The 13403-nt window shown below is 57.4% G+C and overlaps 1 protein-coding gene across 1 annotated transcript; it reads left to right on the top strand.

The window, feature by feature from the left end:
• Window positions 1–905: 905 nt before the first annotated feature.
• On the top strand, window positions 906–3948 carry RBM15 (RNA binding motif protein 15). Its single transcript, XM_065740444.1, has one exon. The coding sequence runs from the start codon at window positions 906–908 to the stop codon at window positions 3774–3776; it is 2871 nt and encodes a 956-aa protein (XP_065596516.1). The 3' UTR covers window positions 3777–3948.
• The last annotated feature ends 9455 nt before the right edge of the window (window positions 3949–13403 follow it).

The following is a 13403-nucleotide window of genomic DNA, read 5'->3' as shown; positions in this document are numbered from 1 at the left end:
CCACCTGCTATTCACCCACCGTTCAAACCCCTCCGCCCCTCGGTGAACCACCCCCTCCAGGAAGGGACGATGCGGTGCGGAGAGGCGCGTCCTAAACGCGGCCACGTTCCCCCGGGCGACCTCATGCCCACGGGAACGGGGCGGACACCGCCCACCTCCCCGAACAGACCAATGGTGATCAGAGATCGCCTGACTGACCACCGCGTTAGCCTATCCGCAATCTCCCGGCCGCATCCAATCAGAAGCCTGGGGAGATTTTCTCGTCCAATGGTGAGCGAAGAGCGGAGCGTGGACAGCAGCCCGCGCTTCTTCAGGAGTGGCGTCGGCTTCAGCCAATCGGAGCAGGGCAGGCCGGGTCAGCAGTGGCCAATAGGGAAAGGGGGCGGGTAAAGTGTGGCTCGCGAGAATGGGAGAACCCGCCGGCCAATGGAGAGCGGCGAGGCGGCAGGACCGCGACAACTGGCAAGTGAGAGAGCCAGTCGGAAGGAGGAGAGGCCTTCGCCCAACGGCCAATGAGTGAAGGAGATCGCTCACGGCCGAGCCGCTCCTAGTGACAGCAGAGGGCCACCAATCAGAAGGCCGCGCCCTTTCTAACCACCCAATGAGCTAGCGGGGCGGGGCCGCTAGGGGGCGGCTCTTCCCGGCGCGCGAGGCCGGCCCGTAGACGGACATCTCCCTGAACCAATGGAAGCTGTCATCGAGGGGGCGGCTGGGCGGGACTTCCTCCCGGCGGGAGCGAGAGGGTGGGGGTGAGGCGCCGAGCGGCCAATGGGCGCCGAGGGGGCGGGGCCGACGGCCGCCGCGGCTTCCAAGATGGCGGCGGGTGCGTGAGCGCGGCGGTCGGTCCGTCGCTGAGGCCGCCGGGGCGCAGGGCCGGGCGGGAGGCGGCCCCGCCGGCCGCCGCCATGAAAGGCAAGGAGCGCTCCCCGGCCAAAGCCAAGCGGTCGCGGGGCGGAGGGGGCGGCGAGGACTCGGCCTCCTCCTCCTCCTCAGCGCGCGGCGAGCGGAGCAGCAAGAAGCCGAGCGGTTCCGGCGGCGGTTCCAACGGCGGCAAAGCGGCGGCGGCGGCGGCGGCTTCTAACGAGAGCAACAGCGGCAGCAGCCGGCGCGGCCCGCACCCGGACAAGGCCGCCCGCGCCGGCAGCCGGGAGTACGAGAGCGGGGCGGCGGCGGCGGCGGCCGCGGGCGGCGGGGGCGGGCGGCACAGCTACGGCGGTAAAAGCGCGGAGCCGTCGCGGAGCGGCAGCAGCCGCGGGGGTGAGTCCCGAGCGGCGGTTGCGGCCCAGTCGTCGTCCTCCTCCGAGACGGGCGGCGGCGGGGAGTACAAGACGCTGAAGATCAGCGAGCTGGGCTCGGCGTTGAGCGACGAGGCGGTGGAGGACGGGCTGTTCCACGAGTTCAAGCGTTTCGGCGATGTGAGCGTCAAAATCAGCCGCCTCCCGCCCGGCACCGGCGCCGCTGACGAGCGCGTGGCCTTCGTCAACTTCCGCCGGCCCGAGGATGCCCGCGCCGCCAAGCACGCCCGCGGCCGCCTCGTGCTCTACGACCGCCCGCTGAAGATCGAGGCCGTGTACGTTGGGAGCGGCGGAGGGAGCAGCCGGAGGAGGAGCAGCCGTTCGCCGGCGCTGCTGGACAAGGAGTCTCCGTACGGCACGGCCGCCGTGGGGTTGGCGGCGGCGGCGGCGGCCGTGCGGCATCCTGCGGCCGGGGCCACGCAGAGGGCTTTGTCCCCCGCCGGTAGCGGTGGGGCCTTGGGTTATCGGGACTACCGGCTGCAGCAGCTCGCCCTGGGCCGCCTGCCGCCTCCCCCTCCTCTGCCCAGGGAGTTGGAGAGGGAGAGGGACTATGGGGGTTTTTATGAAGCGCGAGTGCGACCGGCCTACGGGCTGGAGCGGGTGGCCGGCGTGGCGGCCGCTGGGGGATTCCGTGGAGGAGGAGGGGGAGCTGGAGCCGCCGGCGAGGAGGAGATCAGCCCCGAGGATGACCAGAGAGCCAACCGCACGCTGTTCCTGGGCAACCTGGACATCACCGTGAGCGAGACAGATTTACGTCGAGCTTTTGACCGTTTTGGGGTCATTACTGAGGTGGACATCAAAAGGCCGGGCCGAGGGCAGACCAGCACTTATGGTTTTCTTAAATTTGAAAATCTGGACATGGCGCACCGGGCCAAGCTGGCCATGTCGGGAAAGGTGCTCCTGCGCAACCCCATCAAGATTGGGTATGGTAAAGCCACTCCAACTACCAGGCTCTGGGTGGGTGGCCTCGGGCCCTGGGTGCCCCTTGCCGCCCTGGCCAGGGAGTTTGACCGTTTTGGCACCATTCGCACCATTGATTACCGCAAAGGTGATTCGTGGGCCTACATCCAGTACGAGAGCCTGGATGCGGCGCAGGCGGCGTGCACCCACATGCGTGGTTTTCCCCTGGGTGGGCCCGACCGCCGCCTCCGCGTTGACTTTGCGGACACCGAGCATCGGTACCAGCAGCCCTACCTGCAGCCCCTGCCTTTGCCACCCCCTGCTCATTACGAGCTCGTGGCGGAGGCGGCTGCTTTTGGGGCTCACCGGGGGGCCCCACCTGATCCGCTGCGGGGGGCCCGGGACAGGACGCCACCGTTGCTCTATAGAGACCGTGACAGAGACCTTTATCCCGAGACAGAGTGGGTGCCACCCCCGCCCCCTGTCCGGGACAGGAGTAACCGAGCAGCTGCCTACGACCCACTGGAAAGCCTAGAGCGCCGTCGGGATGGTTGGTCCTTGGAGCGGGACCGAGGGGAGCGGGAGTTGGGCAGTAGTAGGGATCAGCCTAGGAAACGGAGGCTGGCGGAGGACGGAGGCCGGCACTTGGACCGCTCTCCGGACAGCGAGCGCTCCTCTTCCTCTCGGAAACGTCACTGCTTGACCACGACCACGCCGCCGGACCGCAGCCCCGAGCTTGTGGGAGGGAGGGAACGTTACAGCAGCGACCCGGAGCGCTCGTCGTCGTCCCGCTCGCTCCTCTTGGAGCGGCCGTCGCCCGTCCGGGAGTCGCGGAGGGGCAGTTTGGAGCGGGGCCAGAATGAAAAGCGCGACCGAAAGAATTCCGCTGAAAGGGAGAGGAAGCATCGCGCTTCTGCGGCAGCCGCCGCTCAGGAGTGCAAGAGCCCGGCCAAAAAGGATGAACGTGCTACGGAGGGAGGGGGTGGAGGCTCCCGCCTCAAACCCCCGCCTCAGAAACAGCAGCAGGACGGGGCGTCGCAGGCTGGGGGAGCCCCCAAGCTGTGCTTGGCGTGGCAGGGGATGCTTCTGCTGAAGAACAGCAATTTCCCGTCCAATATGCATCTGCTTCAGGGGGACCTCGGTGTTGCCAGCAGTCTCCTTGTGGAGGGAGCGACTGGTGGGAAAGTAGCTCAGCTCAAGATCACGCAACGTCTTCGTCTGGACCAGCCCAAGCTGGATGAGGTGAACCGCCGCATCAAGGTGGCGGGTCCCAATGGCTATGCCATCCTCTTGGCCGTGCCCGGCACATCAGACAACCGCTCCGCAGCCGGGGCTAGTGAGGCCGCCACCACCTCCACCCAGAGGCCGCTCAGGAATCTGGTCTCTTATCTAAAGCAAAAGCAGGCTGCTGGGGTGATCAGCCTCCCTGTGGGGGGCAACAAAGACAAGGAGAACAGCGGGGTCCTGCACGCCTTTCCGCCCTGCGACTTCTCCCAGCAGTTCCTGGACTCCACGGCCAAAGCGTTGGCCAAATCAGAGGACGACTATCTGGTCATGATCATTGTCCGTGGGGCATCCTAAGGCCCTCGTGTGCTCTGTACCCAACCCTGCCTACTCCTCCACACAGCCCCTCCAGCGTGTGCCAGGTGCTATGGGATACAGCCTTAGCCAGCCCTGTTATTTTAAAGTAGATCCTTGTTTGTAGGTGATCTCCATGCCCGTTTTTCTGTTACTATGATGGTTTTTGTTTTTGTTTTTTCTATAACGTTAGAAGCCAGAAAGGTTGGTTAGCCATTAGTGTGAGTAGGATGTTTGGAGAATCCCTTCTGGGGATAGCAGGGAGGCAAGGCCTGCTGGAAAAAAAAAAAAGAAAAAAAAGAAAAAAAGGAAAACAAACAAAAAAAACCCACAACAAAAAACTGGGGAGGGGGGGGAGGGGGAGGGGGAGGGGAGGGAAGGGAAAGACAAACCCATCTTCCTGGTTTTGATTCGTGTCCTTTTTTCATTTCACGTGGTTTTTCTTAAAGCGAGTGGGCTAGCTCGTCCTCCAGAGCTCCCAACCTAAACGACCAGATCTAAAGCACTCGGCAGTTTAAATGGAGCACCACGGCCCCGGTGTCAGCCGTGCTTTTTTTGAGTCGTGGGAATTCAGTGGTTTTCCCTTCAGAGTCGTGTGGCTCGGGGTCGATGTCCTTCAGGTGAGCGAGGCCTGCCCTCGGGTACACTGCAGAGCACGAGTTCCTTCCTTGGGCGTTGGTTTCATCCTGCCCCACGGGATGCGTGCGCTGCTCCGCTCGGGTTTGGTTCATTTTTGGTTCTGTTGTATCCCATATATGCACTTTGGGTTTGTAGCAGTGACGATGTTTGGTAAATGGCCGAGGACTTTGTTACAAACCATGAATGTCTTGTGCTTACTCTGGTATGCAAGAAACAAGGAGGTGCTTGAAGAATGACTTCAGGTTGTTTTGTTTTTACTGCCTTTTTTCAAAGGGTTGCAGGTACACTGGGGTCTGCTTCCACAGTGCAAACTCGGAGCGAGTGTGCTTCTCTCCAGAGATGGTTTTAATTCTGTCATAATTTAATTACCTAAAAGTTCTCATTATCATTTTACCTCTTTGTTAATAGCAAGGAACTGCTGTCTGCTAGGGACTTTTCAGGTACAGTACGGTGGGCATTACATGAGGTTTATCACGCGGTCGTCTGGAGTGAAGTGCTTTTAGCATCGTGGGGAAGCACTGCGAGTACTCCAGCACGCTGAGGTGAGGGCTCTTTTTTTCCTGTGATCCTCAGAGGAAACAGTTTGCTTTTGTTTTCCAAAGAACTTTGCTCATTTTCCCCTCGTTGGGCACTTCGACTCCACGCCAGTGCGGCACGGGTGGGGGAGGAAGGCATCCAGATCCCCGTTGTTTCTGTTAACAACTGGAAGGATGTTGTTGCTAGCTTCTGAGCTGAAGGGTGACTCTGTGTCTAAATACAGGCCCTAAAATGTCTGATCTTGCACTTAAAACCGGAATGTAGTCTTGCACTTAGCCACGTCCTCAGAGTCAGGCGGTGTCAGCGCAGCGCTGCTCCGCTCCCATGTATCCCACGGGGAATCGGTGCGAGTTGGTCTCCCCATCCTCTCACACCACACAAAAAAAATCCGGTGCCAAACGCGGGGATGGGATGCCAGTGTGAAGGAGGAGATGTGTTGAATGTATTCTGTGGACACCACGGCCGTCACGCGCGGCCGGACGTGCTCGAGATTCACTGTCACAGAGGTGAGTTTCCCTGAGACCCCTCTGGGGCCGCTTTCAGAGCGTGCTCTGCTTCGGTGGGCTTTGATTTCCTGACCTGAAGGAGCGGATGTTGGCGTCCCGAGCACCGCTGGGAACGGAGAACTCGAATGTGGCAGCGAACCTCGAAAGCAAATTTTGGTTTTAGAGCTACTTTTCTTCCTAAGCGGAAGCACACAAGCCTCATTTAATGCTCTTAAGTGTTTGAGGGTGAAATCCGGGCTTCCTGGATTGCTGTCCTTCAATGTGAATGTAATAGATGGCAGAAACCAGCTGTTCATCTTACTATTAACAATGAGAGTTCCTCAAAGCGACACCAGTGATGCGGGGAGCGGTGTTTGGGAAGGTGGCACGGCGTATTTACCACTCACTGCAAAGAATGTCTGTGTGGATGCTCTCAGGTGTCTGTTGGGCGTCAGCGTGGAGCCAGCACTGCTGCTGGCTTTGCTGCAAGTGCTTCTCACGTGGAGAGGCGCAGAGTTTGAAGGGAAGGGATCTTGGAGCTGCTGGGAATCGCGGTGTGCCCAAGGCCAGAAGGAAGCACTGGGGTTGGACGCTCAGCAGACACCTGTGGGTTTTGTTTTAAAGCCTGTAAAGCTTGGGGTCAGCACAGCTTGTCCGAGCATCACAGCCCACTGTGGACGAGGCAGAGTGGGATTCCCTTTGGGAAGAGCCTCCTGGCTGTGCTTCCCTCTCTCTGTGTTAAACAGAAGAGGTTGTACCGCTGCTTTTATGAGTCAGAGCCGTGCTGTGCTGCGCGAGGAGCGGGCCAGGCTGCGTTTGACTCCAGGTGTTCTGGTTTCCTATTGAGTACCTGCTTCTTTAAATCTGGTTTATTTGTGGTTGCTGCTCTGTGCTGCAGGCGAGGATTTTAACACCCTTTCAGGGGAATCGATGTCCAAACCTAGTTGACCAGCGGCGTCACCACTGGGGCAACCATCCTCTGAAAGTCATCGTGGCCGGGGCTGAGCGCGCGTGGAAGTCCGTGTGCGATACCACTTGTGCACAGAGCAGAGCAGATGTGGCAGGCTTCAGCTCTCTATCGTATTTGGCACTGTGCTGCTCAGGCTGAGCTCGGTATTCCTCCCCACGCCGCGATATTTCCCGAGCTGGTTGGTCGAAGGACTGCGGAAAAAGGATGTCCTTTTCCTGACTCATTTTGTAACTGTGCTTTATGCTTTGGGGAAAGAACCTCAAATGACTCATACTTTTTTTTGTTTTGTTTTGTTTTGTTTAAAGGTTTTTAGTGGGGTTTTTGTTTTGTTTTTAATTGGGAACTTTACGCAATTCCTTTGGCTGCTGGCCAGTGGCTTTGTTTGCTGCAGCCCGGTGCGTGGCCTGCTGCTGCCTGGGACTGTTGGGTTGAGGCTTCTGGGTTCCGAGTCCCAGAGGATCCTTTTTAAGCAGCATCGCAAAGGGGGAGAGGGGATTTGTGTGCCAGGCAAATCTTAACCCCCCCCCTCCCCCCCTCTTCCCTCCTTTGAGTGTACGGGTGCTGAAGGACAGCTTGCTCAGCCCCCTATGGAGGGTGGAGAGTTTGGGGCGCCTCGAGTTGGCTGCAGAGCCCTCGAGGTGATGGTGACTGGGGCGAAAGGCCTTAAGTATTAACGTGGAGGAGGAGCGAGTGAAAATTGTGAAGACAGGTTCAAAAACTCTGAGGACTCAGGGAAAATGGCTTGGAAAAACTTAGTTCCGGGCTTTAAGTACACAGTGCTGAGGGCAGTGCTCCTGTGGAGTCTCTCGCACGCCTGTTGAACTGAAAACAAGAGCGGAGAAAAATTGCTGCCGTGCACCACGCAGAGTTTTTTGGGGTTCTTTCCCCCCTTGTCTCCCCGTTTTCTGATGCCTTCCCACGGGTAGCGCCCAGGGACGGGTGTTAGAGCCTGAATGCTGGGATGGTTTTTGTACCGGGCTGAACGGCGAACCGAGCGTACTGCAGTTCTGGTTGTGTGGCAGTGACGGATGAGAAACCTTACTTGAATAGCATCCACCTTGAAATCCTGTTGGGCACGTCTCTGGTTTGCCCTCTTCTTCCACGTCGGAGTCGTCCGCCCTTGGGATGACACAGCAAAGCAGAGGACAGGAGAGAAAGCTGTGCACACTACGTGGCGCGCTCCCGTCGGCAGCGTCGCCTCCAGGAGATGTTCCTTGAGGAAAGCCAACTGAATTGGCAGCAGTTGGGTTGGCTCTTCTCACGGGTGCCCTTGTGCATCTGTACGTGGCTTCTCCTTGAGGTTTCGTGCCCTTGGGTGGTGGTGGTGGTGCTCTCTGAAGCCCGAGCAGAGCGCTCAGGAAGGCCTTGCCATGCTGCGTAACGTCGGGAGGGGGAAAAACGTGTATGAATTCGTGTGGAATAACCTTGTGTTTCCTCCTGCAAGCAAAGCTGGTGGACTGCAGTGGACAACCGCGTGGGATAGCGAGCTCTAATGGACCTTTGGGATGAGAAGCTGCAGCTTGTGCAGATTTTACACGGGCCTCACGACCGGAAGAAAGCGTATCTGTTTAGTATTTGTGCATTTTACTAAAATGGCAGCTTTAAAAAAAAAAAAAAAAGCCAACAAAAAAAAAATAAGTTGTGTATCTGCTATTGTGATGCCGATGCCCGTGTTTTAAGTGGAAAAAAAAAAAAACCCATTAATAATAATGACCTCTTTGCTTTGTGCTGTGTACACAAGATTGCTGGAAAAAAAAAAAAAAAAGTAAAGGAATTCCCTTTTTATGGCTCACACAGCTTCCCGTAGCTGTCACTCGAACACGCGCTCACAGTTGAGCTGATTTTGTCTCATTCTAAATAAATTGTTTCTTTTGAGGAAAAAAAAAAGAAAATAATGGTTTTTCTGCCTGGGAGTGAATTGACGACAAACGTTTTGAGCCCTTTTGTTTGCAGCAGAGGGGTTCTTGGCTGCTGCTGCTGCTGGGTCGGAGCCGATGGTTGTGGCTCTGGAGGAAGGTTGGAGACCGCGGCTCTGAGCGACGTGCTTTGCGTGACGGAAGGATCTCGCCCCTCGCTGGCGGTGACCGGGCTCACTCGCTGCTCCACTCCTCATCCTTACGAGGAAGCAGTGCTGATGCTGGCGTGCAAGGAGCAGGGAAGCACCGACCCTGCGTCTCAGAAACGCTGTCCCAAGCCCAGGGCCTCCGAAGAGCCGGCGTTGCTGAATGTCGTTTCTGATTTGTTTGGTTCACCTAACCCCGTTTGGGCTTTTAGTTTCCGTTTTGATTTCGATTCTTAGGATCGTTATTTATTATTATTTTTTTAAGTTTGAAGAGAGAGAGAGAGGAGAGAAAAAAAAAAAAAAAAAAAAAAAAAAAAGCTCGAGCTCGCGTTGAATCTTGCACGTAAAACCTTTGCACCAAATTGCCAAAAAGAGAGAGAGAGGAGGAGGAAAAAAAATAATATTGAGAGCGATCGGAGGCGTGAAGCGTTGGTTAGATGCCCCAATAAAGCCTGCCCCGCCGCTCCTCCGCCTCCGGGGCCTTCCAGCAGTTACGTGGTGCTGGGTGTATAGTTCTGACCGGACGACGAGTTCCTGAGAGCTAGAGTGGGTCGTTTAAAACCTTTGCGTTGGTGTCAGTGCCTTACTCGGAGCGGTGCCACGCCGATTCCTCACGCCTCGGATGTGCGTGCGTCCTGCTCGCGGCCCCGCGTACGGCTGCGCGTTCGCTTGCGGTCGAGCACGCAGTGCTGATGCTGAGAGGAGGATGGAGGCGGCCCCACCGCTCTCGGCTGCTGTGGTTCCTGCCTTCCCCTGACCACGCTGGCTGCAGGACGCTCCCGGGTGCGGTTTGCTGACGGCTGGGACTGAGTGGAAGTGAACGCTGCTGCATCGTTGGCTTCGGGACCCTACGGTGTTGTGTTGGAGTGAAGGCGACGTGTGGATGAGGATGCCTTGAAATGCCAGCTTGCCCTGACCGCCTCGATGTCCTTTCACCTCCCGTGGATAACTGCCTCCAGCAGAAGGATGTGGGCATGCTCTGCAAGGCGCCTGTCCCCGGGGCGAAGACCTGTGTACCCCCAAACCAGGTAAGGGGGTCAAGAGAACGGAATTGTAATGTCTAAGGAGTGTTGGTTTGGGTGTTTGCCTGCTGTTTTCTTGCTTCTCCACCCAGCCTTGGGTGCCTGCTCGCTTGTACTGATGGGTTTTGGTGGGCGCTGGGGGTGGGGGTGTTGGGATGAGCCCTGTGTTGGGGTTCTCCTGTTGGATGCCGTGCCCGTGGGTTGGGTTTTGAGTGTGGGAAACCAGAGAGCTGACATTTGGACTTTGTGAGCTGACTTCACACGGCTCGTGGGATCCAAAGAGATCCGTGTGGCGTCAACGAGAGCCTTCTTAGTTATTGCTAAACGAGGTTTCAGTGTTGCTGGCGTGCTGAGAGCCTTGGGATGGGATCTCCTTCCAGCAGTTGGTGTAATTGGAGTTCTGGAAACGCGTGCGTGTGTCCGTACCCTGGGGCTGCGAGCTGTGCCGTGCTGTGACCCGAAGCCTTGTGCAGCTCCGACCTGTCCGCCTGTTCTGCTGCCAGGTGTTGTGGTCTCCTCCACGTTCAGCGTTTGGAGGTCCTGTAAGAGCTGTGATGTGATGTGAAGTTGGTTGGAGTGCCGTGGCTGCTGGGTAGACTCTGGCTTTCATCAGAGCTCAGCCCTCGGAGGGTTGAAGTGCTCTGTGCGCATCGCGTTCGTTTGGCTGATGAGACTTCAGGCAGGCAGCCTGGGGGAAGTGAAAAATAAGTAGAGAACTGTGGTGTGGGGCTGTGTGGGATGAGGACGGTCAGCTGCACTCCTCTGCAGGCAGTGCTGGGTGAGGATGGGGTGGAAAAGCCCTCTCCCATTCTGCAAATCCTTCGTGTCCTCCTCCGGCGCGGCGTTAATTGCCGAGCTCTGGGTTAATTGTGGGTGATGGATATTTTGCCTGCTCGTTTCCCTGCCTTGACCTTCATACCTAGCCCTGCCATCGGATCCGAAGATCAGCCTGGAGATTTTCAGCTGTCTCTGGTATTTCCTGTCCCGGGATACGGGGACGGATCGGGCTGACTGTGAGCAACGTGTCCTGCCCCGCGCTGGCACTTTTCCCTGCAGTGCCATGGGCACAGGGAGGGAGCAGCACTGTGTTTTGAGTCTGCAGAGCTAGGAGCCTTCAGGGCACAGGCGGGAGCTGCTGATCCCATGGCTGAGCTGCACGAGGGCTGGTGCTGAGCTGCTGCAGCCCCATTGCCACGCGTGGCTGCTGCCTGTGGCACCTGGGCTCCTCTCCCCGCTCCCTCTCTCTCTCCTTAAGGCAGTAAAAGCAGTGTGGATGCATCCCCAGCTGTCACGGTGACAAATACCTTTGCTCTTCCTCATGGCCTTTGCTTCCTCCTCTGGGGTTTCCTTTCCCTGCTCGACTGAGAGCTCGGGATGGCTCCTATGCAGTGCTGGGTGTGCGGGCACCTCCCTGCCCTATCTCACCCACGTGAGAGATATCTGCAGGGCAGGGTGCTCAGAAGCTCACGAAGCAAAGTCTGCATCACCCGGAGCGGGGACCTTTGCCCATGAATTACTCCTGAAATTGCTGGTGGGCATGGATGTGAGTTCTGGTTTACTGTGGTTCCCGCAGTCCGTGAGCACCAGGCTCTGCGAGCTCACCCGAAGCCAGAACTTAGTTTATCAAATGTGTTTCCTTCATCTGTTTCCATTAGGGTGGCTGATAAATTCCCGTCCACCTCTGTGAAAGCAGCTGCCCTAAACTTAAAGGCAGCTTTCCCAGGCGTGAGAGAGGAATTGAAGCAGCGGGAGGGCTTGATCTGTCTGTGCTGTGGAAGTGAGCTGTGTTGGATGTGGATCTGGGGGAGAGCTGCAAGATGCTCTTTGGAAATTGCATCGTTTGAGGTGCTGAATGTCAGAGAATCCACAGCATGGATGGGATGGGATGGGATGGGATGGGATGGGATGGGATGGGAGTCATCCCCTTTCCTGCATAAGGGGAAGGGAGTGGTGGTGTGTGTCACTGTGATGGAGAGCATCTCTGCCCCCAGGTCGCTGTGGTTGCTGGGTCTCGCACCGCTGGGCAGTGGGAAGCGCAGCATGTGTGATAGTGGTGCAGGATGAGAGGGTGCTTGTGGGTTTTCGTTTTATTTTTTAAGCTCTTGGATTGGAAAGAGCACACGGGGAGGAGGAGGGGGGAGGATGCTCCTCAGAAACCAGGAGGTGGGGGCTGCTGCTGCAGTGCATGCGTTGGAGCGGATGGGATGGGGACGCACGCACCCTGTCCTGCTGCAGGCTGGTTCTCACTGGGGAAAAAGCTGAAAATCCAGCAGTGCTTGCTTGGAAGAGGTTGGAGCATGTGGGAGGTGGGCGCAGAGAGGTCAGAGCCTCGGACTGAGGCTGTGGGTCAGCTCTGACTGCTGCATCTCATGATGCTGGGTGTCAGGAGGGCACAGCACGTGGGTTTGAGGTGAAAACAAAAGAGGGTTGTGGCTCTGTTTGATTGTTTGAAGCTCTTGATTTGGAAAATCTGAAGCTGAGTGTAAGCCAGTACACCAGGGCAGTTCCTATTGCAGCAGCAGAAGTGGCAGTCATTCATTTGTTCAGCAGGAGCATGAATAGGAGCTTGGGTATTTCAAGAAGTGAAAACTTAGATTTGCAAATGAAAGCTTAATCTCTGCTGGAGGGTCAGCCCGATGCTCAGTGCAGGACCGACTTGCAACAAAGCACACAGGTCCCACCCACCCCTCTTCATCCCCACCCCTCTTCATCCCCACCCCTCTTCATCGCCACCCCTCTTCATCGCCACCCCTCTTCATCGCCACCCCTCTTCATCGCCACCCCTCTTCATCCCCACCCCTCTTCATCCCCACCCCTCTTCATCCCCACCCCTCTTCATCCCCACCCCTCTTCATCCCCACCCCTCTTCATCCCCACCCCTCTTCATCCCCACCCCTCTTCATCCCCACCCCTCTTCATCCCCACCCCTCTTCATCCCCACCCCTCTTCATCCCCACCCCTCTTCATCCCCACCCCTCTTCATCCCCACCCCTCTTCATCCCCACCCCTCTTCATCCCCACCCCTCAGACCCACTAGAGATCCTCCCCTGGACCCACGTATGAGCTGGCACGGGTGGATCACGTGCTATAAAGGTGCAAAGGACAGTTTCTGAAGCGTGTGCTCCCTGTGCATTTCTGCAGGAGATGTGCAGACCTATGAGAAGTGAGGCCTCTCTGTGCCACTGATATTGCCACCCACTGCAGATTCAAGACTTGCATATTTCCCTCACTTAAGCATGCGTTTCCTTGTGTGCCTGCTGAATTTGGCCCATCATTTGCAAGCCAATGTTCCTCCCTGCAGCTCCTCAGCACTGCTGTAATGTTCTGCTCTTTTGGGCCATGTAGAGCACTTTGTGCTTGGAATCCCCCAACATTTTACAGGGGGACAGTGCTCTCCTCATCCATCCAGGTTGAAGCTCTAGAGTGGTCAGCGTGAGGCCAACCTGCAGGGCTGGGGCTCTGTGGGCTGTGCTGCTCCTGGGGAGAAGGGAGAGGATCCTGATGGGTGCGTGTCCTGGCTTTAAGGAGAGCCACTTTGGCTCTGAGCCCTGTGCTGTGATGATTCATGCTGCTCGTCTAGTCCCGTTGGAAGTTCAAACCTTATCTGATACCCATCTCTGTTCCTGCCTCCTTCCCCGCTGCTAATTAGCGGTGTCTCTGAGTTAATAAGCTAAAGCTCCTGCTGTGCTTCAGCCCTTGGTGAATCCCAGCGCCGGGGAGGGTGGGTTGGGGGGGGCTGTGGGGCAGGAGCTCAGGGGAAGCCCCCATCCCCAGCCCTCAGCTGAGCACCTCCCTCCAAAGAACGCTTTGCACTGCACCTTTCGGTGTCTTTAATAACACTCCTGGATCTGTGAACACAACATCTAACGACCCCTGCTTTCATTTTGCAGCTCTGTGCTGGCAGGCAGCTGGCCT

This window comes from Cyrtonyx montezumae, unplaced genomic scaffold (assembly GCF_038088225.1).
Source record: "Cyrtonyx montezumae isolate F1298 unplaced genomic scaffold, pur_monq_1.0 scaffold_26, whole genome shotgun sequence".
Taxonomy (NCBI): Eukaryota; Metazoa; Chordata; class Aves; order Galliformes; family Odontophoridae; genus Cyrtonyx; species Cyrtonyx montezumae.
Note: the sequence above shows the minus strand (reverse complement) of the source record. Positions and strands in the feature narration are given on the sequence as shown.